This window comes from Alternaria rosae (assembly GCF_020736505.1).
Source record: "Alternaria rosae strain MPI-PUGE-AT-0040 chromosome Unknown BKA58scaffold_1, whole genome shotgun sequence".
Taxonomy (NCBI): Eukaryota; Fungi; Ascomycota; class Dothideomycetes; order Pleosporales; family Pleosporaceae; genus Alternaria; species Alternaria rosae.
The window spans coordinates 5099142-5122318 of record NW_025763570.1 but is presented as its reverse complement, the minus strand read 5'-3'; the positions used below and the strand labels follow the sequence as shown (position 1 = coordinate 5122318).

The window sequence follows — 23177 nt, the reverse complement described above, 5'->3', positions numbered from 1 at the left end:
TTCGCCACGCATGTAGGCTTCAGATCGAGCTTGGTCTGCAGGTAATTTCGTCGCTACATTTGAATCCCAGAGACACCAAGGAGACCGAAGTCTCTCAGCAAGAAACTCCAGGCTCTCTTTGATCTCTCCCCTCAGATGCTGTTGATATATCGACATCGCTTTCTCCATATCGAATTCGTGTTCTGAACCTGGAGCTTCGTCTCCTGATGTGAACTCCTAAATCCAATGTAGCTCATTTTCGATCTCATGGAGGAGTTCCATGAATTGGAATTGCAAATCAGGGTCTTGCTGAACTTTGTAATCCAGGGAGATATTTTCTCCTGAGAGTACTCCCGTATGTTCTGCCCATGTTGCGAGGCGGTCACGCTCATGTACAATAGCATCGTGGGACAGTTTCTTCTTTGTATCCTCATCTAGCTTGTCAAAATTATCAATGACCGCCCAGTACATCTTGACGCAACGTTTATATGTGTTTCTGACAGCATGGTGGCCAGTTGTCGGGGCGCATTTTGCTTGCTTTAGGCTACTCAATCGTTCCAGGGTATCAACGATCGTTTTCCATTGATCGAACTTCTGGGCAAACTCTGGGCTCGAGACTAGCTCCGAAGGCCAAGGTCGAAAGGGTTCCTCTCTCAAGGCCTCCTCCTTCTCTCTAATGATCGCGTGGATGTCTTCCAAAGTTCCTTTCAAATCTTTAAGACACTGAAGAACCAACTTGTGTTCATCTGGGCGAATATTGTAGATGTTCTCCTTTGGGGTAAACCTCCTTAAAACGATTATCTTTAGTCTAGTTTTCCCCGGTGCGTCTTCCTTCTTGACAATGAACAGCTTTGTATCTCATGCCCATCCCTGGAAACGGTAAAACTCCTTCTCAATGATCTTTGGTGCCCGTTGTCGGTCATGGGCCCACTCGTCGTCGTGTCTCAGAGGGTATAGTATAGACGTTCTGTACTGTTCCAAACGAGCGTCGGCCAGTTCACGGATCTCTTTTATGACAGGGTCTTCCTCTGATGTGGTGCTGTGATTGGAGGACGGTGGATTAATGTATTCTTCGGTAGTGGTTGAATATGCGTGAGGTTGATCCGCCATATTGTAATTTGATTCGGTTCGATTGCTGTGTCCCGGCGAGACTATAAGGATGTCTTTCGGAAGTAATGGTGAAAGCGAAGAGCTAATCTGCCCATCCTCTTCTTAAATACATGTACTGACTGTTCCGATGATATGACTAGCTCACATACTCAAGGCTCATGAATCAGAGGAGTGACTCAGAGGTCTCGACATTTAGGCTCAAGTAGAGACGACCTAGAGGTTTTTTCATATTCATTTCTCAATCATCGTGGCGTCGAAAATCCAAGTCTACGACGAGCCACCACTCAGCTTGATCTCTCCCTCGAACCCATTGACATGCATGAAGTTCGCCCGTAACGGAGTCACACTCGTATAGCCCTGCGCGACCGCCCATCCGTCATTGCCCGGCTCGCTAGCCTCGACACTCTCATACACGTCCTTGAACGTCGGCGCCCACTTGAAGTGCTTGTGTGTATACCGCATATGCGCTTGACCGGAAGGTGTCTCTCGTCCACTATCCGTGCCAGACGCTCCACCCTGTATCTCCGAATTCGCCTTGAGTTCCTTCTTTCCGAACTTCTCCTCTTGCTTGCGAATCTGACCCTCGATGTCTGATGGCGTGTCATCTGCTTCGGAGGGTACTTCGACAACCTGGAAACAGCTTCCGCTCTTCCACGAATTCTGCAGCATGTTTGTCCAGAGGATCTTGCGCTCTCCTACATTCTCTACCAATGGTACGTTGACGGTGTAGAGATGGGTGTTTGTGTCCCAGTTATCCCACAGGTGCTGTATGAGTTTTGCGCTGAGCTCGCTCGCGTCGCTGATAATCTTAGCGTCGTGGTTGCGGTCGAAGAACGCGTACGATAAGGCGATGGACTTCATGCCGCATACTGCTGCCTCCATCGCGCCACCTATTGTGCCTGATGATAGAGAGAAGATGGCGGTGCTGTTGCGACCGTAGTTCGGGCCGCTGACTACGAGATCGATTGGGCCGCGGTCGGAGAAGTAGTGGTAGAGACCGATCTGTACGCAGGACGCGGGTGTGGAGTCGACGAGTACCCATTCTTCTTCATTGGAAGAGGGTGGTAGAGGCGAGTTATGGGTTGTGCCATGGTTCGTGAGGCGGCCCTCGGCGTTTGTTTGGAGAGGCGCAGGGCGGTAGTATGTCGGTTGTATCTGTGGTAATGAGTATGGCGAGCGGCGTAGCAGAAGTGGTGTATCATACAGACTTGCCCACAAGATGTGCCTTGCCTATCCATGACCTCTGTGTATGCGGAAGAACGACTGAAACGGTATGGCCATGCTTCTGCAGTGTTGACACTAATGAATGCACGTAGGGTGAGGACTGGTCTGACGGTGGGCCATCGTCGTTGGTGACCTAGATTGATCAGTATCTGCCATTGACTTAGTAAGATAAGATAGTCTTACAAGAATATGCATGATTGCTTATGTGGATATTGCAGCGGGTTCTGGGGATGGCTGTGTTGTGGATTGGAGACCGAGAGATGCAGAGGGGCAGACAGTGACGTGCGCTACCTACCAATAAGTCCGAATGCCGTGGCAGCGCAGGCGGTCACCGCCTCATCTTTCGCATCAACACCTCTGCGTTATCACATTTGTTTTCGCATGGCCGTTTCTTCGACAGAACGGTTGCAAACGTCGTCAACGAACGCTGCAGGGCAATGGCAAAGTCCGTGTAAAACTGGCAGTGGTACCTGCGCCATGGGTAGATCCGCTGATGCGCCCTGCATCGTGCCGACGATCAGAGCTTAGCTACGAAGAAGCTCAAGTTTCCAGGTCGCACCTGATAGCAAAGTAGACGCCTCTGTATAAGATCGAAGATATGATTAGAAGTATTCGCGACACCGGACTTCGTCTCGCATCTCCATGGCAGATCTGAACACCCTCATTCGGGGGTCAAGCATGGCCCCTCCCCCTTCCGACGTCCGCACGACAGCCGGCACTTCATCCACGACATTTCGAAACGGGAGTGCAGAGTCTACCGGGAGGTTTAGCTGTGTGTAGCTAAAACGACCAGAGCTTCGGGCGCGAAGGTGTAGAGCCGCAGGTCCCTAGAGCAGCTATTTTCGGCGTTCGTTTCTTCGGATCCCCGCCCGTGCCCGCATACCGTGAACACCATTTGTTTCAATGCTGAGACCGAACACTCGAGATGTTTATAAAGAGCCAGCACAAGATGAGAAAGGTAATCAGTATACCCAATTCATCCTCACCCACCACTTCAACAACTTCAAGCTCCCTACCTTGAAATTCTATATTTCATCATACACCGACCCATAATCATCTAAACACCAACACATTATCAAAATGGTCATCAGCGTTCCCACTGCCTCCCTCGAGGGACAGGTCGCTCTCATTACCGGTGCCGGTCGCGGCATTGGAAGGGGTTGTGCTATCGAGCTCGGCAAGCGCGGCGCCTCCGTCATCGTAAACTACGTTTCCTCCGAAGGCCCAGCAAACGAGGTCTGCGAAATCATCAAGGGCTTCAACAACGGTGCCAAAGCCGTAGCCATCAAGGCCGATGTCAGCAAAGTCAGTGAGATCAACAGACTATTCGAGGAGGCGAAGAAGGCATTCGGCAAGATCAACATCGTCATGAGCAACTCAGGAACCGAGAGCTGGGACGTAACAGAGGAGATCAGCGAGGAGAAGTACGACCATGTATTCAACCTGAACACAAGAGCACAATTCTTCGTTGGCCAGACCGCATACAAGCACATCGAGGATAACGGCCGCATCATCCTGATGAGCTCCATTGCCGCCGGCCTTCTCGGTGTCAAGGATCACGCCCTCTACAACGCCTCCAAGATGGCCGTCATCGGTTTCATCAAGGCGTTCGCAACCGACTTCGGAAAGCGCGGTATCACCGTCAACGGTGTCGCACCAGGAGGTATCAAGTCAGACATGTTCACACAGAACGCTTGGCATTACATCCCCGGTGGCTCGCCTGACTGGCCAGCGGAGAAGATCGAGAATCTGATGGCAAACCACTGCCCGCTTGGAAGGTGTGCCGTACCTGAGGATGTTGCGAGGGTCGTCGCTTTCCTCGCATCAGCGGACGGTGGCTGGGTCAACGGTCAAGTGCTGACCATCTCCGGCGGATCATCCCAGTAAGCTGAGACTGAGGTGGTGATGATGAACGAATGACGGTAGCATTGTATGTTTTCCAGCGCATTTGATAGAGAGCCCAGTTCGAAGCCATCGCTCGAATAAAACAACGAATCATAGCAAAATCACTCGATGTGTTTCCCGCGTGTGCAAACATTTCGAAATGTGTGTCGTGATGGAGGTGTGTGGGCGTGAACGAAGGTAGTAGATACCCTGCCAAGACTTACGTCACCAAACGCGATTGGGCAACGCCATCACATGGCTCGATCTGCACACCTGCTCTACACAACTGCAACGTGTATCAGCATGTAATGTGGTTGACTGACCAGAATTTAGCATCTGCAATGAACACGATCTTGTCATTCACAGGGGATTTCGAGTTAGACCAGCACGGTGGACCTTTCCCTTGTCGCTTCCATGGAAACCTCAAGCTACCAGTAAGACAACAGCAATTTGACGTCCTACTACTAACCAAAGTTCGAATATCCATGTGATTCATGCGAGCAGAATTCTATGTGATAATGTTCTAAGATACTCTTTCCTACAAATATTCCCCACTTCTATTTCATACCTAGTCATCTCACCACGCCCAAACCCCACTCGTGGTCACCACTAAGCAAAACTGCCATACATCTGCAACCTCAAGGGGTCGAGGACAAAGTCTCTGATCTTTCCGTCATGTCGACTTCCACGCTTTCTAAGCGCAGCCTGAGCGATTTTCCCGAAGAACTCCTGTGCGGAATTCTAGAGCAAGTCGGCTCGGGGCTCGACGATGAATACATCCCCGGCACCCCAGAGATGATCTACTCTCTATCTGCTACAAGCCGACAATTCAATCGGCTCACGGAGTCATACCTCTACAGGACCATCAAAACCGATCATAACCACTGCATAAAGCTGGTCCAGCGTCTGGAGAAAATGCCTACTCTAGCTCGACACATCAAGCGACTCGTCTGAGACAAGAAGTCTTATGAAACTCCGGGATGGTACAGAACGCTCTCGCGTCAGTTCAGAGCACCGAACCTTGAACGAAAACTCAATATATCCAACATCCGGTTGTACCTAATTCATGATCACTGGGGGGTTGCACGTGCCTCACTGACTCTGGTCTTGGTGCTCACCCCACAGCTAGAAGCTTTGGAGATTCTGGAGCCGGATCTCAGGTTTTCCAGCTATCGTTGCATAGATAACCTATCTCTCTAGGCTATGCTAGACGAGACCAGCCCATACTTCTCTCCCGGGGTAACCCACTGCCTCACCAACTTACGTACGATACGATTTGGCTAGCAAGGCGGCATGGACTTAACTGCGCTTTTCGCTGTCCTCCAATTACCAGTTCTGCGTACATTAAGCTTTCAAGGCCCACTCGAAGTCAGGGATGCAAATTGACATTTGACACCGATGGAACGCCTGGCACAGATAGCACAGCTAGCAAAACCTCCTCCTCGAAGCTCACCTATTGAGTATCTCCAAATCGAAAATAGCAGTATTCACTCGAAGTATGTAGCCATGATATTGCGCAGTATAAAAGCACTCAAAGAGCTCCGCTTGGTGTTTACTCTATTCAGATGCGCGCGATCGATAGCCATCTCCGAATGCAACGAGTACGGAATACCGGCGGTCCACTACCCTACCCTAAGCGGAGCTATCATGACAAATTGCGAATCCTCGGAGAACCTCACTTTACACAGTGATCTATCGGTCCCGCCACATATTTACTACTCAGCCGCGGTAGGATGTCTGCAATTGCAAAAATCTGTGACCTTCAGTATCTCAGGACCGACGTAGTAACCCTGTACCACGACGGAACATGCGAACTCTTCAATCCTCTTCCACCTAATATCCGTCGGCTTGATCTCGACACGCACGAGCCACTATGGCCATACTACAGGTGTCCGAAGGCCGCGCTTTTGAGTTTAGCTACGGACTGTGCGCAAAAGCATCCACTATTGAAAGAAATACGTATATTGCGACACACCACAAATGAATTGGCGACTTGGAGGGCGGTTTTCAGGATTTTCGGGGTGGTTGAAAAGGCGTTTGAATCGCAGAGTATGACTATCAAATTCTATATATCTTCGGTGTGATGGCGGAGGAAATGTGGAATCTATCTCTAAGTCGTAATCGCCACATAAAAAAGATTATTGCACTAGTCGAGCTCCAGTCTGAATGAAATCTGTCCTACTTCAACACCAAGCAAGCCAACATCACCAAAAGAGCAGGTTCATGTGATATGTACACTCTGCTAGAGAGAAGTTTCGCGGCACAAAAAGAACGTGCAGAGGAAGACTGCGTCTAATCTGAAGCATTCATTGGGTATATAAAGACGCGCATTCCACGCTCGTTGCTCGTTCACAGCCTGCCTGCTTGCATCAAGGCTCGATGAACCATCTATGGACTAGTATACAAAAACCGAATCATTCCTCGTGTGTTCATGCCATGTCAATGCAAATCGCTAAACGCCAAAAAAAGCCACAAAAGTGTGACGGATGGGGTATGCAGAATCGTAAACGCCGTGAAACGTCCCTCAGCCTCAAACTCAAACCGTGGGCTCTTCGGGTGTCTTGCCCATACCCTCGGCCTCATCCTCTGGGCTCTTAGGCTCGAGCTTAATACCAGCTTCTAGGCCCTTGCTTGTGGCTTCGTTGGTATCTGCTTCTTTGTTGGCAGCGCCGACGACTTCCTCGATCATGGCAGCGAAGTCGACAGTCATTCCACCGACGTTCATCTTCAGTAATGTAGAGGCATCCGGACCGGCGTTGCCATCCACGCTTTCGCGCTTAGAGCCATTCTCCATGTCAAGCATCATGGTTTCGTTGTCGAATATGTTATCGCCACTCCATAGACCCACAGTAGAAGTGTTGGGATCTTCGTAGAGGTCGAAGCCAAGTCCCGATGAGCCGTTCTTCGATGGCGAGCTGCTCACAGGCATGTCACTAGACAGGAAGTCATCGGGCAGGAACTCGCTAAAGTGAGCATCACTGCGACCGGGTGTGGTAAATGTGGGAAAAGCTGAAAAGTCGATAGTCTGCGAAGGCGACGAGATTGGGTGGTCAGACAGCAGTGCGTTGAGCTGACGGGTGAATGGTGTGTCTGGTGCAGCTGTTGTCGAACGGGTCACACGAGGACTCAAGATATTGCGAGATGGCGTTGAAGGTGCATCTCCGTTCCCTGCACCTCGTCTCGGCGTCAGAGCGATGCGTTTACGCGTGCTTGGAGTAGGGGTCTTTAGAGGATCCTGGGCAATCTGGTCCCTCTTAGGTGTGCTCTTGGGCGTAGGTTTCCGAGAACCAGGATCTTCGAAAAGGTGGGCGAGATCGTCCGTCTCTGCGGCAGGAGGGGGTGGGCAATTCTCCTTATCCGGGTTTTCTTGATCAACGATAGCCACTTGCGCCACTGGCTGCTTGAAGTACCACATCGTCTTTGACTCACACGGAATGCAGCCATCGTGGCCTATACCAGCATTCGCACAGCGGCCACATGGCCGTTCGCGGTCACAGCCTCTCTTGAGCTCCTTGCATCGTTGACACCGGGGTTTCTTGGGTGCGTCATCGTCAGGGATATACATTGGTGTGGCAATCGGAGTGGCGACATGAGCTGGAGGTGGGTCAGCCAGGGTCTTACGCCGACCTTGCTTCCTAGGAGATGGAAAAAGTAGACGCCTTGTGGGCTTTGGCGTGAGATCTTGGTCGATATCAATGGGAGACGTTTTGCTCCCTCTAACGCCAGCAGGGCTTGACTCAATGGCTCGATCGAAGGCAGCCTTGGCTGCTTCAGGATCAAGCTCACCCCTGCTAGGTGCGACAGCTGGCGGTGCCATTGTTCCGTCGATGGGCCTGTCAATGGACGAAGCAGCTTGGTCTTGATCCGGCATAGGAGGTTCAGACTCTGGCATGATGGCGTCAGACATGAGATCATCACCACCAGTCATAGACTTGGAGCGCGACCCCGCCTTCTGCTGCCTCTTGCGGTTGGCGAGACGCGCAGCGCGATCCCATACCTTCTGCGGCCTCATCGAAAACTTCTTGATAAGCCAGAGTCCGCATGGGTTACAGAGGTTGAGTTCTTCAAACGCCTCAGAGGACTTCGCAGCCATGATGTCCTTGTCTTCGCGCGTCAGGTTGTTCTTGAAGATACGGTATTTCGGCTCAGCATCCTCAGAGGACGATTCAATCACTTCGTATGCGATGATGTCGGTACCAGCAGTGTCGGTAGACAGCTCGATGTCCTTAGGTGTGCCGTTCTCCACGCGTGTGTAAGCCTTCCTCCATGTGACTGTGTCGATCTCCCCGCAGTTCACACAGTGCGGTGGCATTTCGCCTTTCCGAATAGCCGCGTCCAGCCGGTCTTTGATAACCCTCTTCCTCTTCGCGCCGGATCCACTTCGGGGGTACCCACACTCGGAGGGCGTGGGCGCATCAGACATGGGCTCTGCTCCGGACCATGTATGTGACCTTGGAAGTCCTCTCGGCTTGGACGGCTTTGTCTGCTTTGGCGGGAGATTTGGGGTAGCGGAGCGACTGTAGACTTGGGCTTCACTCTCGGCTGTTGGAGAAATATGTGACATCATGCCATCAGGCGAACCGGCTGTCGATACCGTAGCTCGTGACTTCTGCAGAGCGTTTTTATCTCCGAGGTTGTCATCCTGCTGTACCATGGACAGCCTTGCCATCAAATCACTGTCATCATTCGCGTCGTTTCTTTGGAAATAGACCGAATTGAAGATGTCCTGGTCCATGGTGTCGAAATCGAAAGCATGAGCGGTCATGTCCATCTCGATGCTTTGAGTGACTGGCTGGGTGACAGATTCGCGACGATGCTCCTGGGTTTGTCCATTCCAAAGCTTTTCAAAATCCATGCCATCGCCGTCTCGACTAGCCGGCATGTCGCTAACGAAACCGGAATCGTTTGGAGGTTGTGTCGGCAGGTCGGGGCTTGAGGCATCGGGCGATGTGGTTCGAACTGGTGCGATTGGAGGGGATGACGGCATCGGAGTATCTCCTGGGCTTCCATCTCTTTCATCTGCAGACTCCATCGCATTATCTGAGAAGACGCTACTCTCATACAGAGACACATATGGTCGTCCTCCATCCATGGATCCATGTCTTAGAGCACTAGGGGCGGGTGGGCGGCGTGATCCTCGCTGACTAAACTTCTCACCGGGGCGAGGCGTTGGCGCACGGGGCACCATATCTGAGGCGGCTCCTGAATTGCTAAGAGAAGGCTTGAGTAGGCGGACGGATGCTGCTGTGCTCGCTGTAACGCGCAGCGAATCGTTGTGGGCATTAAGTGGTGTATTCCTCGGTCTCGTGGTCTGGGTGATCCGTGCCCTCTTTTTCGGAGGTCCGTCTTCCTGTGGCTCAATGACATAAGGATCGCTAAACTGGAACTGCTGGGTCGGCTGGGCACCTTCACTCCTGACCGAGGTCCGTGACGCTGGCCGGGAGGGTGGATTATACTGATAGTGGTGGAAAGAGAGAGTGCTCATAGCAGGACTGGAAGCCCTAGTCGGCTGAGACATGAACGACATGTTCGACTGATCGTAGAAGGAGTCGTTCCGGGGTGGCTCTTGTGATGGGCTTTGGCGGGTAAGCATCTGGTGGAACGGCTCAACACCACCAATAGAAGGGCGTGGCGAAGGCTGTGCGGGGTATGGGCTGGGTTGGGCCAGATGACCCAATGCAGGGTTTTCCTTGAGAAAGTCGGACCAGGCGTTGTAATCGAACCCTTCAGGCATCAGCTGACTGAGGCTGTGGTACCGCTCCATGTTCTCGACATATTCCTTTTGCATGCATGTTGGAACAGGCACCAGCTTAAGCTTGACCTCCAAGGTTTCCTTGATTCCGTTCGAAAAGATGCCAAGGATGTTCTTGCACACGCGACCTGTGACCATGGTTTGTGAGTCTTTGGCCGGGGCATTGGGAGTTGGTGATGCTGAAGCGAGGATCCATGATAGCATGCCCTGGCCAACCAGCGGCGTTTCGTACTCGGAGAAGTCGTAAGCGTATACGGTGTAGTCATGGCCTAGTTTGGCTACGAGCTCGGGGCTGTGACAGTGAGCAGTCTGTTTCAATTAACCAATAAGCGGAAGAGTCGGCCTACCTTGCAGTCACAATAGCCTGAATGCAGGTCTTGAGTTCGATGACTCCTACCTCGGTGGTCTCGTCCAGCGATACGACAGGCACGTTCAGCACGCTTGGCAGACGGGCCAGGCAGTTTGACTTGTTCTGATCATCGAATGTGTAGAGTACCTTGACTGTGGTGCAGCTGTGTTAGATCAAGTCGTGATGAATGGGCACATGTGCTTGCCTCGCATTTGCCTGCGCGGTATTTCGTCCATTGTGCTCTCCTCGGCAGCGGACGGTGTGAGCGCGTGCTGCATCGCACCAGGATCCGGCGTGGTACTCGAGGGTGTCGACATGGCTGCCTATGAGATTGACAAAGGATAGGCGGGCCGTGATGAAGAAGAGAGGAGAAGGTTGTCGGGGGCGACGGGGTGGTCTATGTTATATCGCGATCGGTGGCTGGCGTGCGATCATCGCGAACGCGTTCGAGGTGAACTAAGAAGCGAGACTAAAAGCGACAAGAAGACGAATTGGCGGGGTAAACGGGTCTTTAAATATTTTCACGTGTAAAGAATGCCGAAATAGGCAACAGCACGCGTAAAGTGAAGGAGAGACGGGTCGTGGAGGGCGTCGTGACTGAGGTCGTGTGGTGAAAGTGAAGTTGCATGCACGAGCTCGGAGGTTTGACGCTACCCGCTTCGCGCTAACGCGGGGAGGACAAAGACGCGTGACGCACCTTCCATGCTAAAGTTTCAGCCCCACTCCCGACGCGTTGATTGGCTTCAAGCGCGGATAAAGTGTAGCTCCAGATCCGATTCTGCCAAGCTCGCTCACTTCATCGCCCTGCCTCATATCATCGCCGACCGATCCACCTCATCCAAGCGCGTTGCCGTGGTGTTCCTCCTTTCTAAAACTAGGTCAGTCTTTCCGCTCCTGGTCTGTGCATATCTTTTGCGCCGCCCCATCCTTGCGCGCTACTTCCCAGAGCAGCATATATCAAAATTCGCAGGCAGAAGCTCGAGAGCTAGAAAGTTGACCTGTAATAGTTCCAAGTCGTATACTCTCTTCCTCCCTGCTTCATCGCACGACTCGACAAAATGGTGGACGCAAAGATTCAGTACGTATCACTGCCAGAACATTCACCGCTATATGAGCTAACATTACGCAGAGAGCTTCTATCCAAGCCCCGTTCGGAGTTGACGTACGTATATCCTACAATTCACAACAACGCAGGTACTGACATTGCTGCCTAGCGAGTACGAAGTTGCTCAGGTCGAAGAACATGAGCTCACCACCGGTCCCCTCTCCATCCTCCAGACCGCCGTCCGCTCGCGCACACAAGTCCTGATCTCGTGCCGAAACAATCGCAAGATCCTTGCACGTGTCAAGGCTTTCGACCGTCATTGCAACATGGTTCTCGAGAACGCGAAAGAGATGTGGACTGAGACTCCACGGTTAGCCAACGGCAGCTACGGAAGGAAGGTCAACAAGGACCGCTTCATTTCCAAGCTGTGCGTTCAACTTATACTCTACATTTGCGCATGCGCTGACTTCTATAGGTTCCTACGCGGCGACTCGGTCATTCTCGTCTTGCTATCATAAGAGCTTGGAAGCACTGGGGATTTGGGACGGTAGCGCCAGATCGAAGCGCACGAAATGGAGTTGGAATGAATTAAAAGTTACATAAACGTCGCGAAATCGGCGAGGAACACCGAACGAATCAAACAACGATACCCCAACTTCTACTTCTTCAAACCGTCGCTCAGGCCCAGTAGGAGCTCCGCGAGGCCATGCGCGCCAGGGTCTGGAACCTCTTGGAAACCCTCGCCTCCAACGTAGACCGTTCGCCCCAAGCTCGCTTTCATACCCTTCGTCCCTTGCGCGCCGCCTTGTGCCGCCGCAGCCGCTTTGTCGATACTTTCCGTCTTGGACAGCGTCTCAACGAACGGATATAGGGCATCCATCAGCGTTCGGTCACCGGGTTTGGCAGGAGTGTATTTGCCGAGTGCCTTGAGCGATGAGTCAAGGGCCTTGGCCCAGATTGCGGGTGTGACAGGCTGTGGCGACGAGGGCGCGTTTTGTCGCAATCCATGCGCCAGCGCATTCAAGAAGATGGCGTAGATTGCACCTGACGTGCCGTCCATAGCCAGCTCCACCACTTGAATGATGTGATTCATGAGGATCAGCAGATCATCCGTCTCCTTTGCCGTTTCGAGCATCTTCAGAATTGCTGTTGGGTGTCAGCGCCAGGCATCAATGCACACGTGATGAGAGCCTACCTTCTGCGCCGCGCTTGAGTCCGATTCCGCAATCGCCATCTCCAACTATTGTGTCGTATCGGGTGACGTCCGGCTCAGCCTTGATGAGTCTGTTCAGCGCTACCGTCATGGTTGACTTAACCTGAGCATAGTTGACTGTTCAAGTTAGCACGTATACTACGCAACACTGTGGGCACTTACCTCTTAGATCACTTGGCTGAATATCTTCTTCATCTACCTGTTCCTCATTCTTCTTCGCCTCTCCACGCCTTGCCCATGTGCTGCTATTAATTGCCGCAGACCAGCCACTTGCCTCAGCGGGCGCATCGAGCAGCTCGAGCATAGAAGCGTCGGCGACTCTAAGCAAGCTAATGGAGAAGCCCAAGCCATTCAAACTGGTCATGAAGGTGCCAGCTAGAATACGCACTGGCTTGATCTTGAAGCTGTCTGCTAGTTGCTCGACGACTTCGTTCGTGATTCCGCTTAGCTCGAGTGGACTGACACCTCCCAGGTTGTTGACCAGTAGTACCACATCGTCCTTGTCGGTAATCTTGGAGAAGCTTCGGTCCTGATCGGCGACGTCCAAGCAGTGCGACAGCATAGTCTTTACAAGACCAGATAGATCGATTTTCTTGCGCTCTGAACCGGCTTCGTTGTGGATGCCCATTCCAATCTCGACTAGGCCTTCAGCCAACTCGTCTTCCTCTGCCTCTCGGCGACCTGGCACGTGGACGTGAGCCAGTGAAGAACCGATTGAGACGGTGTTGTCTGCGACGAGCTGGGCCATCTGCGTTACATCTTTGAGACTCGCTCTACGCTGACGTCAGTTATCATCGTCCTGACAGTCATCATATTGGTGTGGTACGTACCCTTTAGCAGCGAGCGCACCGGCTATTTTCTGCACAAGCACGGTTCCTGCAATACCTCTGCGCCCGACCTTTCCTCCCTTCGCGCGCCCAACACCGGCATCGTCGCCAACCACCACCATGTCGACTTCGATCCCAGCGGCACGTGCCTTCTCCACGGCCATGCCGAAATTGAGCACATCGCCAGTATAGTTCATTACAATCACAAGGACACCCTTGTCTTTTTGAATGCGATGCAAGATGCATCTTCGCACCTGTTCTGCACTCGGCGACGCGAAGATTGTACCTGCGACTGCTCCGGATAAAAGGCCCGCCCCGACAAAGGATGCGAATGAGGGTTCGTGACCACTACCACCTCCGGAAACTATGCTGACTTGCGATGCGCCATTCTTGCGGTAGACGATCTTGTTGTTGATGTCGCATTGCACAGAGGGGTTTGTTTGGGGGATGCTGAGAAGCGCGGTGTTGACAAGGTGTGTCGGGTCGTGGATAAAATGTCTCGCTGGGAATGTTAGCTGCCTGGTCGCATAGGTTCTGGTAGCAGTGCATACATGACATTGTGACTACTATGTGTTCAGCTCAATGGTATGCGCGAAATGGTGTACAACGACAGCACTGAAAGCAGAACAGAATTGGAAGAAGTAGCATGACGAAACACCAAGAAACCTTCAATACCCGACCCGACGACAAGCAATCATACCACCATTCCTTCGTGTCATTTGACATATGCCGACACTACTGTGGCCACACGGAAACGCGTCCGCGTTCCGTCTTGTTTCCAGGCATTTGGAGAGCTCCAGTGCTCTAAGTGGGGTTACGCAGATGCGTGAGGGGTAGCTTTCCATTACTGTGGGGTCGCTCCTTCCCCCGGACCACCGAGATGTCAGCAAGCATAGGCATCGGCTTCCTCTTCTGGGTGATTCCGTACCGAGTTTCGGTCTTCCGACCACTCTTACACCAAGCATTGACGACTACCACGAGCCTCATATGGGGCAGGTCCGGGAGGCTGAAGCTCATGCATGCGGCCATGCTTGCTTTTTCGCTCTCGATATTCGACGGTCGGACATCACCTACGCGCCCAGAGTTCATTACCCAACAATACGACTTTGGGCATGAATGACCGATTGCCGCCGTGATGATCGTCAACTGGGCACGATGCCCTTGCGTTTATGGAGGAGATAGCGAGACGCGCTCACGCCTACCACTAGGTCGCCATTGCAGTTATGGAGCGGTACCTAGAGTGTGAATAGATGGCACATACCCTTGGTTGCCTCAGCCTTCGACTGGACATGGTACTTTCGCTACCACGAAATTTGTGCGGAGCCACATGGACTCGCACACACCTGAAAGAATCTCAGTGTCTCATGTAGCTTCACACCTACATTCACCTCACGCCTCCCTCAGCAATCATGTCTGAGCTCGAATCCTCCGTTTCGTGGGCTGAGAGATGTTACAAGATCAATGCGAAGAGAAGCCCACTATACGCCCTTCCCTACGAGGTCCTAGCCCATATACGGGGGTACTTGGATCACACCGAGAAGATTTGCTTCGTACTGTCAGGTGCAAAGTTAATCGAAACTTTCCCATTCATCACTGTTCAAGAAGATAAAGTCGGCGATATCAGGATCGGCGTCTATGTTCGGCTCCTGAGAGACGATTTCTACAAAGAAGCTCACAAAGAATCTGGAACCTGGTGCGTCTATTGTGCAGATGTCCACGAAGATCCGCGCTTCGTCGGGAAGATGCTCTGTTACCTACCACGGGATCGGAGGTGTTCCCCTACACTCAAGCTCTGCTCACACTGGTCTTATTCTCTGGAATCTCCGAAGGCTAATGTAGCAAGAGCTGCGTCTTTCAGAGGTAGACAAGCGATGCACCTTGGTCTCAGGTACTATACTTGTGAAACAGGTTTGGAGGAAAGCCGCATATACTCGAACGGTCGTCGCGTTACATACGATCGGATCAGTGGAGACTACATCCTGAGAAGTCTCATAGTCATCGACTTTGCGAAAGTAGAAGCCTCGGACTTATATACAAAAGCTCGTGCAGACCTACAAGCCCTCGATTTCACAGCATGTCTACATATGCGAACCTCAGAGGAAAGCACCATAAAATCGTCTTGTCGATGCAGAGACCGGAGCCTTCAAAGCAGAAAAGCTGCATGAAGTCTACCGCGTACATTGCGAGCACTGTAAGACGATGGCACGAACTAAAGCCGTCAGCATCCGGGGCACTACAGGTTTCTACCGACCAGACAAGAGCTCAGGACTGAGGATAGATATTCTACGCAACTTAAGCAAATTGACAAACGAAGACAATCCGATATGGAGAGCGCATCTCCAAGAGCGGCAATTGAAAGTCACGAAGGACCAAGGCGATCTGATTCGGCTTGAACTGGGCTGGATACTACAATGAGAGAGAGAGAGTGTGTGTGTGTGAAGAAGCAAGAGCTACGTGCATGGCCTGCCAAGATGGAGAGCGTGTCGGGGCTCGCGGAGTATGTTCGGCGTGGACAAAAGCTACCCCACCATCTGATAAGATTCTGATCTACACCCCCACCAATCTGTCGCGTCGAGCTTCCCGTCCATCGCGTCCTCACGCCATTCGTCTCATCTCCAAATTTACACGTCGCATTGGGCAACCTCAGAATCTCTGCGTCGGTTTACAATAAGCGAATCTTAACGCGAACATGGCGCACCCAGGCACCGCCCACAAATACACCAAAGGCCTCATCGCCTTCGAACACGCCTCCGCTCACCCTTCGCCTTCCTACAACACCATCCTCTGGATAGGCGGCCTAACAGACGGCCTCCTCACCGTCCCCTACCCCGCGCTCATCGCAGCCTCCCTACCACCCACCTGGTCTCTCGCCGAAGTACTCATTACTTCCTCTTACAGCGGCTGGGGCACCGGTAGCCTGGCGCGCGACGCAGCCGAACTAGGGGAATGCGTGGCATATTTCAAGAAACTACGGCCGCTGAGGAAGATTGTGCTTATGGGGCATTCGACGGGGTGTCAGGACATCATGGAATACCTGCTTGGTAAAGGAAATGAGGAGAGGGAGAATGTAGATGGCATAATACTACAGGGTGGTGTTAGTGACAGGGAGGCTTGGGAGGACTACTATAAAGAGGGGGAGAGGAGAAAGCAACTAGAAGGTGCGATTGCGATGGCGAAGGAATTGGTGGATGCAGGCAAAGGCGAAGAGATCTTATCGCCAGAAAGCAATCCCGTCTTCAAAGACATGGGCGGCCCACTCAACGCATACCGCGCCTACGCCCTACTCGCTAAGAACGGCGACGACGACTACTTCTCCAGCGACCTACCCGACTCACACTTCTCCACAACATTCGGCCGGATACCCCCCACCACACCCGTCTGCTTCCTCCTCGGATCCGAAGACCCGTACGTGCCCGTGAGCATCGACCGAGCAGCCCTACTCCGGCGCTGGACGAGGATAATACGGGAAGGCGATGGTGTTGTCGATGATGAAGATGGTGGTGTGATACCGGGTGCACATCACAATCTTGATGGGGACCCCGAGGAGGTTGTGCAGGATCTCGTGAGGAGGGTTGTTGGGTTTGTTACGGGGTTGGGTGGAGAGAGGGTGTGGAATAGTACTGGCGTTGAATGTTTGGCAGGAATGGGGTCTCTACAGTCGAACAAGGACTAGGACACGCAATGTTGTACAATTGAATATCAGTGTAGATCTCTGCATGCTTCATTTGTACACACCGTGTTCTTGCCAAGTTCTATCACAGTAGATAATACATCTGACCTTTCTGCTCTAACTGAGTAGTTGTACAACACGAAATTTCAAAAACATGAGAAGCACACACTTCTTCAGTATAATATATTACCGTGGCATACTAGCCACGCACGCCACTGCCTATCGGCCCATCCTCTACTCAACGATATCTAGCTTTTGGTATCCCCATCACATCCCAACCCAACCCATAATGCCGTTAATTCATCCAATCTCTAACCCCAAAGAAAGGAAAAGAGCATCCAAAGCTCTACCGTGTACCAATAACTCAAACGCCCACGCAATGCAAAAACAACCCCACGCTATCTCCGCGACACTCAGTCAAAACCACTCCTCCACTGTTTTCCCATGAACTCTTCAAGTCGCTTCGCAAAGTACCTCTTCCGTTTCCGCTCTGCTTCTTCTTTTGATTCAGCCGGTAACACCTGGGTATCCTAAGCCCCCGGTATACCAGGCTCCTCGAATACCGCCTGAACAACCCATTGCTCGCCGAACTTAATCCCTTTCCCGCCACTGATACCAGCATTACGCCAAGGCCGATTGACACCGATATCCACGATCCAAATAAGCCACTGTGGATCGCGTCCCGAGCCATTCTGCAGCGCTTTAACAAGCCCCGTGCGAGGCGCACCAAGACAAACGATGTACTTTGCGCGGACTTCCAGCGGTTCGCCTTCTAGGATGGAGACTTCGCCTGTGGAACCGCCAACGCCGGAGGGTGTTTCGACAGCGAGACAGGCGGCGCGCGATTTATTGGCCCAGCCGACGATGTTGAGGACAACGCGTTGGTCTTCGAGGCCGAGGGCTTCGAATTCTTTGTGGCGGCCGAGCAGGGCGTCGATGATGAGTTCTGGTGGTGCCTGAAGACGCTTTAGGGCTTCTTCTGTGGCGCTCCAGGAGCGGACGGTGCCGCCGAATTTGCGGAAGAGCTCGACTTGGCGGCGGATGTCCTTATCCCAGTCTGCGTTGCGTTCGAAGCCGAGGAGAGCGACCATGACTTTCGGTCCGCGTTGGGCGAGGTGTCGTGCTGCTGCTACTGCGCGTGCGCCTCCGCGATGGTTGCCTGCGAGGACTACAATGACGGGGTTGGCGTTTAGGTTGGCGCGTGAGAGACGCATGCCGCCGGGATTTATAGCGATCAGAGCGACTTCTGCAATACCCCGTCCTGAGTTCTCTGCCATGATGTCTTCATTGAGGCCGAAATCTACCTCAGCAGTTTCTTCAACTGCCAGCATAGCGCCAGGAGTAATGGCGAAACACTTACGGTTATTTGACACCAATCGTAAGCAGCCCTTAGCGCTAGACTCGAGAGGTGACTCTGGTGGTGAAGCAACGCGTCCTGGCCTGGGACTGCCGGTAGCATGTGAGGACGTGTAGGGGCGGTTGATGAACGAACGGTTAGTACGTGGCAACACGCCTGAGCCCATCATATCCATATCGGCCTGTACGCTGCCTTGCCTTGTTGGTGCCAGCTTGACTGAAGCCCTGGACATTGCCCTTCTAGAATTACGTCCGCTGCCGAAGTCCTCCTCCTCCTCAGAGCTTGTGTTGGTCGCGCTTTTCAGCTTCCGATCCAGCACGTTTTCTGTAGGATGGAGGTTCTTCCCGCCGTGTGTACCAGGTCTTGCCAACCGATTAAAGCTGACCAAGCGATCCTCATCTGCAGTGGTGTCCTCATTCCTAATCTGATTGAACACCGTACGCTTGTCGAATTTCGAGAGGTTACTCTGGAAGTCAAACTCAGGCATGTCCTGAATATCGGTCGCGTCTTCCGTAGCCCATCCGTTTGTAGCTTCGAGCGCCTGCTGCCGTTTCGTTTTGCGATTCGACGCGTTCGCCGCTGCGAGACCGACTCTACCGCCGATGACTCCGGGAGTTCTCGTTTGTGGCTGTTCGGCGGCTTGTAGCATGGGAGTGTTTCTCCAACCATTGCCTTTACTAGTAGAGGTTAGCCCCTGAGTATGCGACGCCTAATTTGAAAATTGTAATTCCACATACCCTTTCTTAACAGCCTCAACATCACCATTCTTCCTCTCTTGAGCGGCAAGTTCCTTCTTACGAGACTTGCCTCCTCTCCGAGTCTTCTTGCCGTTGTCGTCGTTCTTCTGCGGGCTGGGGTCATCCATGGGCTTGCCGGTCCTAGTCTTGGTGATGCTTGCCCTTCGTGCAGTCACCTGTGCTGTCCGCGCCTCACTGTCTGCCTCCTCAGCATCCGCAATGTCCAGAGACGAGAAGGGACCTTCCAAAGTGGCCGCGCTTGGCTTTCGGACATTGTGATGTTTCGCATGGCCTGCGAACGAGGACGTGTTCTTCGGGAGAGCCGCTGCGCTCGCAGCAGCCATAGGCTTTATTGGCGTCGCCGGAGCTTCCTGGGGGGTTGCGGAAACGGGACCACCCAAGATAGGAGCGGTAGAAGTGCGCTTCCCCATGCTGAGAATCGCGGGGTCGACGAACGGCGCTGCTTGAGCTGCTTGAGCTGGCTGAGGAGCAGGTTGGCGAGACGCTTGACGAGCATTCTGGTAGGCAGGTGCGCCTGCAGGCGGGATCGCGGACGGCTGACTAACAAGATGCGGAACTTGCTGGCCCATATGCTGTGACTGGCGCTGGACATGGCCCGGAGGATATTGCGAGTGCGAGTATGTCTGCGGGCCTGATCGCGGCGGGAGAGGTTGGGAAGGAGCGGGCGCTGACGGATTGACCTTGATATCTGCAATCATGTCTCCGTTTACCGTGTAGGAAGCGACACGGTGACCCGAGTTGGGGAAGAAGACTACACACGTCAGCGTAAGCCCATAATCATGAATTCTGGCTGCGGCATACCATCTTGGAGAACGAGTGTAGCTGTCTGCTGGTCCACGCCGCTGACCACGCCCACGACGACAGCACCTGGGGGAGACCGCAGCGTCACCGCGACCGATAATCCGACGAAAGCGGTGGCCATGTTTGCGGTAGATCGGACGTGTTGGAGGTGGAGCGGTGATCCCAAGTCCGTTGTAACCCCAACCTAACTATTTCGCGGGTTGTGCTTTCGCGCTAGTGGTCATCCAACGGCTGCGTCTTCACATGCTCAGCATAGAAGGGACACCCGGTTACACGTCGTGCCAGGCACACCCTGTATAGAAAAGAAAACGACCAGATGCAAATAGGCTGTGCAGCCAACAATGGCATGAGATGCAGAATTAAGAATGTTCACGAGCGATGTAAATTTCTGGTTCATCTACATTCTACCACTGTGCCTAGGCGAGCACGCGCCCAGCTACTCCTTCGAATGACGTACACGCGAAAAGGAGACAGAAGGAAGAATAACTCATGTTCATTACGCGTATTCATCTAACTAAGCCCGCCTCATCGCCCAAAACCAAAGCAAATAATCCAGGGTATCCATACAATCATTCCATCTCATCGCGACTCATCAACTGTGAGGCGCAAGTCTCGTGCACCTCGAATGATAACGCGATGTTCCCAGTTCCGCATCAAACAAGTTCCCACTGTGCCACACTGCCGAACATGCACGAGTACGCCTTTTTGTTGTTCCAGGTAGTCAGGCTCAACCCACGTGCGTCCTTGTTATTAAATTCCGTCACCGCCGCAATCGAAATCTTCTGGCCCGGCGCACCGAGGTCAATGCGCGGGACGTCGAGCCACCAGATGCGCCCGTCCGTGTTGAACGGCTTGTAGTCTGGCTTCCGACCGTCCCTGCCGGCAACGCTTAGGAGCATAATATAGGGCGGTCCCTTTCCGTTGATCTGGGGATCCCAGTGCGGACAGACGAATGACATTTGGAACCGGACTACTGCTGGTGCGTAAGGGTCGTTTACTTTGATTTTGGCTTGAGATGGTTCGAAGGTTCGCTCGCCGAAGCCGTGGAGCTTCATGCCGTTGCCGCAGAGAAATAGACGCCCACCCTCGTCATGTCGCATATATTCTTCGTAGGACATGATGCGTCCGTCGGTGCGGAACTGGTGAGAGGCTTCTCCGGGGTAGTGCTTCAATCCGAAGTCGTTGTTGTCCATGATGAAATGCTCGGGAGCAAAGGCTCGTATGTATCTGGTGAGTGTTGGTCATTGATTGACGGATGATGGACTGCGAAAAGAACATAGGTTGGAAAACGTACCCTTCGCCCTTATTACGACACCCCAGGTGTCCAGCTCCCCAACAGGGATCAATAAGCTTCCATTCACCGTTGTCGATCTTGACAGCGTTCCAGGCATGTGTCGATTCATAAGGTGGTAGAGGTTGGCCAGGCTCCAGAGGCGCGTGACCGTAGCCCTTGCACGCACCGGAACAGACCATAGCCTCCAACCCAGCTTTCAGAGCCAGAGCAGCGAATAGACCGGCATATCCTTCGCATACTGCCAGACCCGATGCAATCGTCTTTTCGGGGGTGGTAGGCATGACCGTACCATTGAAGAACGAGTGAGCATCGTAGTCAACGTTATGATGAAGCCATGTGAAAATCGCCCGAGCTTTGTCTGTAGGCGAGGGGAACTGTGAGCACAGCTGATGAGCAAGCCAGCCCACGTCGGAGTTGGGAAGTTGGGTACGAGGGAACTGCGCAGCGTGATTGTCTGGACCTGAGAAATCCCGACACTTCAGACAACTTGATGGAGCAGCACCTGGTTTCGGCTTGGATGCCATGATGGCACTGAGATTTGGTCTGGACGACATTGGAACAGGTGGTGGCGCACCAAGAGCCGGGGCTGAATCAGATGTAACTGCTGGTGGCCGAGTTGATGGCACAGGGGGAGGAGTAGCCGCCTTATTATTGAAGCCCATATCCAACGCTGATCGACGTGGTGGCGGTGGTGCGATCACTCTGTTCGTTCGGGAAGTGTCGTTTGAGGATTGTCTTTGTGGCAGCGCTGGCACAGGCTGAGGTGATCGCTCGCGAACGATGGACTGTCTAGGAGGTAGAGAGGGTCTTGCCGGAAGGTCTACACATCATTCTGTTAGCGGTGCTCTCCAAGCGTGACCCAGCCATATCCTACTTACTGGGAGTTTTGAGTTGGGGAGGCAGTGCCTGGGCAGGCACATAATCCCTTTTGCTCTTCATAGCGTTCAGGGTCGCCTTGCTCTGTTTAGGGTCCTCGGGTGCTTTCTTGGGTGGCAGTGGTGGCAGCTTTGACGGGTCGTAGGCCGGAGCCCTGACCTGATACACTGTGCCCGTACTTCCATTGCTGTACCCCGAGCCATTCGTCTTCACAGAGCCCAATGACAGCGTCGATATACCCGATGCGATTGTGGAAATTGACTCGGAGGACTCGCGCCTTCGCACGCTTGATTCGGACGCCTTGCGCGGAGGCAGTGTTGGCGTTTGCCGAGGCGTGCTGGCATTGCGCGGAGGCGGACGAGGAGGCAGCGCGGGCGAAACCTTTAGTTTCTCGGATTCGTTCACTACTATGGGCTGGTTGCCGAGTTGTCGCGCGGAGGTAGGCGCATTGCTCAGGACTGGCGGGTTGTTGACTGTCTGGCGCGAGTAGGCAGGAGGGCGCGCGCTTGGCGGCGGTGGAGGTGGCTTCTTCTTTGCAGTCGAAGCATCGTAGGAGTAGGTCGGCTTCGCGCCTGGCGTAGGAGTGTGGACCTCCTCGAGGTTGAGCGCGGCAATCCTCGACTTTATCGACCCTTCAGCCATCACGGTCGCGTTAGACGCCTGTGGGGTGATCGACGGTTTTAGGTGTGGCTGGTGCTCAGTGGAGTCAACAGGAGCAGCAATTGGTGGTGTCCGTCGACGTGCAACCTCTCATTGCGCGGCGAGGGAGAGGCTACAGAGAGGGTGGGTAGAGTGAAGGAACGTGTCAGTATGACGAGACGAGGCTTGTCCGCCCAACAAGAGGCACGCCTGACCGCGAGGGATAATTGCAGGCAGAAACGATGCACAGCCTGGATCTCAGTTCGCGCTAGTCCTTTTCAGCCACACCCCGCTTAAACCCGCGACTTAAGCTTTCCCTCTCGTCTCAAAATAGCCCGGACCGATCCTCAGGGCTGACACTCTGGTGCTGGCTTAGTGGTAGATAGCTCATGGCTTTCC

At 53.1% G+C, this 23177-nt stretch overlaps 8 protein-coding genes across 8 annotated transcripts; 4 read left to right on the top strand and 4 right to left on the bottom strand.

Moving 5' to 3' along the window:
- Positions 1-1222: 1222 nt before the first annotated feature.
- Positions 1223-2950, bottom strand: BKA58DRAFT_33461 (survival protein sure-like phosphatase/nucleotidase). The gene is made up of 3 exons (XM_046168225.1): positions 2497-2950; positions 2294-2446; positions 1223-2244 (listed from the first exon to the last, which is right to left on the bottom strand). The coding sequence occupies exons 1-3, from the start codon at positions 2506-2508 to the stop codon at positions 1357-1359; spliced, it is 1053 nt and encodes a 350-aa protein (XP_046032133.1). The 5' UTR covers positions 2509-2950; the 3' UTR covers positions 1223-1356.
- Positions 2951-3229: 279 nt separating this feature from the next.
- BKA58DRAFT_374757 (versicolorin reductase) lies at positions 3230-4327 on the top strand. Its single transcript, XM_046169362.1, has one exon. It carries the CDS (start codon positions 3394-3396, stop codon positions 4198-4200), a length of 807 nt encoding a protein of 268 aa, XP_046032132.1. The 5' UTR covers positions 3230-3393; the 3' UTR covers positions 4201-4327.
- Positions 4328-6352: 2025 nt separating this feature from the next.
- BKA58DRAFT_374754 (uncharacterized protein) lies at positions 6353-10900 on the bottom strand. The gene is made up of 3 exons (XM_046169361.1): positions 10504-10900; positions 10297-10450; positions 6353-10241 (listed from the first exon to the last, which is right to left on the bottom strand). The coding sequence occupies exons 1-3, from the start codon at positions 10613-10615 to the stop codon at positions 6734-6736; spliced, it is 3774 nt and encodes a 1257-aa protein (XP_046032131.1). The 5' UTR covers positions 10616-10900; the 3' UTR covers positions 6353-6733.
- A 214-nt stretch (positions 10901-11114) lies between these two features.
- BKA58DRAFT_33362 (small nuclear ribonucleoprotein Sm D2) lies at positions 11115-11931 on the top strand. Its single transcript, XM_046168206.1, has 4 exons — positions 11115-11376; positions 11428-11460; positions 11513-11770; positions 11819-11931. Exons 1-4 carry the CDS (start codon positions 11357-11359, stop codon positions 11859-11861), a joined length of 354 nt encoding a protein of 117 aa, XP_046032130.1. The 5' UTR covers positions 11115-11356; the 3' UTR covers positions 11862-11931.
- BKA58DRAFT_33398 (dihydroxyacetone kinase) lies at positions 11932-14064 on the bottom strand. The gene is made up of 5 exons (XM_046168211.1): positions 13935-14064; positions 13387-13885; positions 12719-13329; positions 12539-12673; positions 11932-12489 (listed from the first exon to the last, which is right to left on the bottom strand). Exons 1-5 carry the CDS (start codon positions 13939-13941, stop codon positions 12002-12004), a joined length of 1740 nt encoding a protein of 579 aa, XP_046032129.1. The 5' UTR covers positions 13942-14064; the 3' UTR covers positions 11932-12001.
- A 506-nt stretch (positions 14065-14570) lies between these two features.
- Positions 14571-15810, top strand: BKA58DRAFT_33358 (uncharacterized protein). Its single transcript, XM_046168203.1, has one exon. It carries the CDS (start codon positions 14793-14795, stop codon positions 15546-15548), a length of 756 nt encoding a protein of 251 aa, XP_046032128.1. The 5' UTR covers positions 14571-14792; the 3' UTR covers positions 15549-15810.
- On the top strand, positions 15811-17320 carry BKA58DRAFT_33359 (uncharacterized protein). Its single transcript, XM_046168204.1, has one exon. It carries the CDS (start codon positions 16073-16075, stop codon positions 17054-17056), a length of 984 nt encoding a protein of 327 aa, XP_046032127.1. The 5' UTR covers positions 15811-16072; the 3' UTR covers positions 17057-17320.
- On the bottom strand, positions 17224-22989 carry BKA58DRAFT_330590 (YjeF-related protein N-terminus-domain-containing protein). Its single transcript, XM_046168155.1, has 7 exons — positions 22142-22989; positions 21264-22083; positions 20629-21196; positions 20235-20366; positions 19970-20153; positions 19148-19919; positions 17224-19087 (listed from the first exon to the last, which is right to left on the bottom strand). The coding sequence occupies exons 1-7, from the start codon at positions 22779-22781 to the stop codon at positions 17584-17586; spliced, it is 4620 nt and encodes a 1539-aa protein (XP_046032126.1). The 5' UTR covers positions 22782-22989; the 3' UTR covers positions 17224-17583.
- Between the last annotated feature and the right edge of the window lie 188 nt (positions 22990-23177).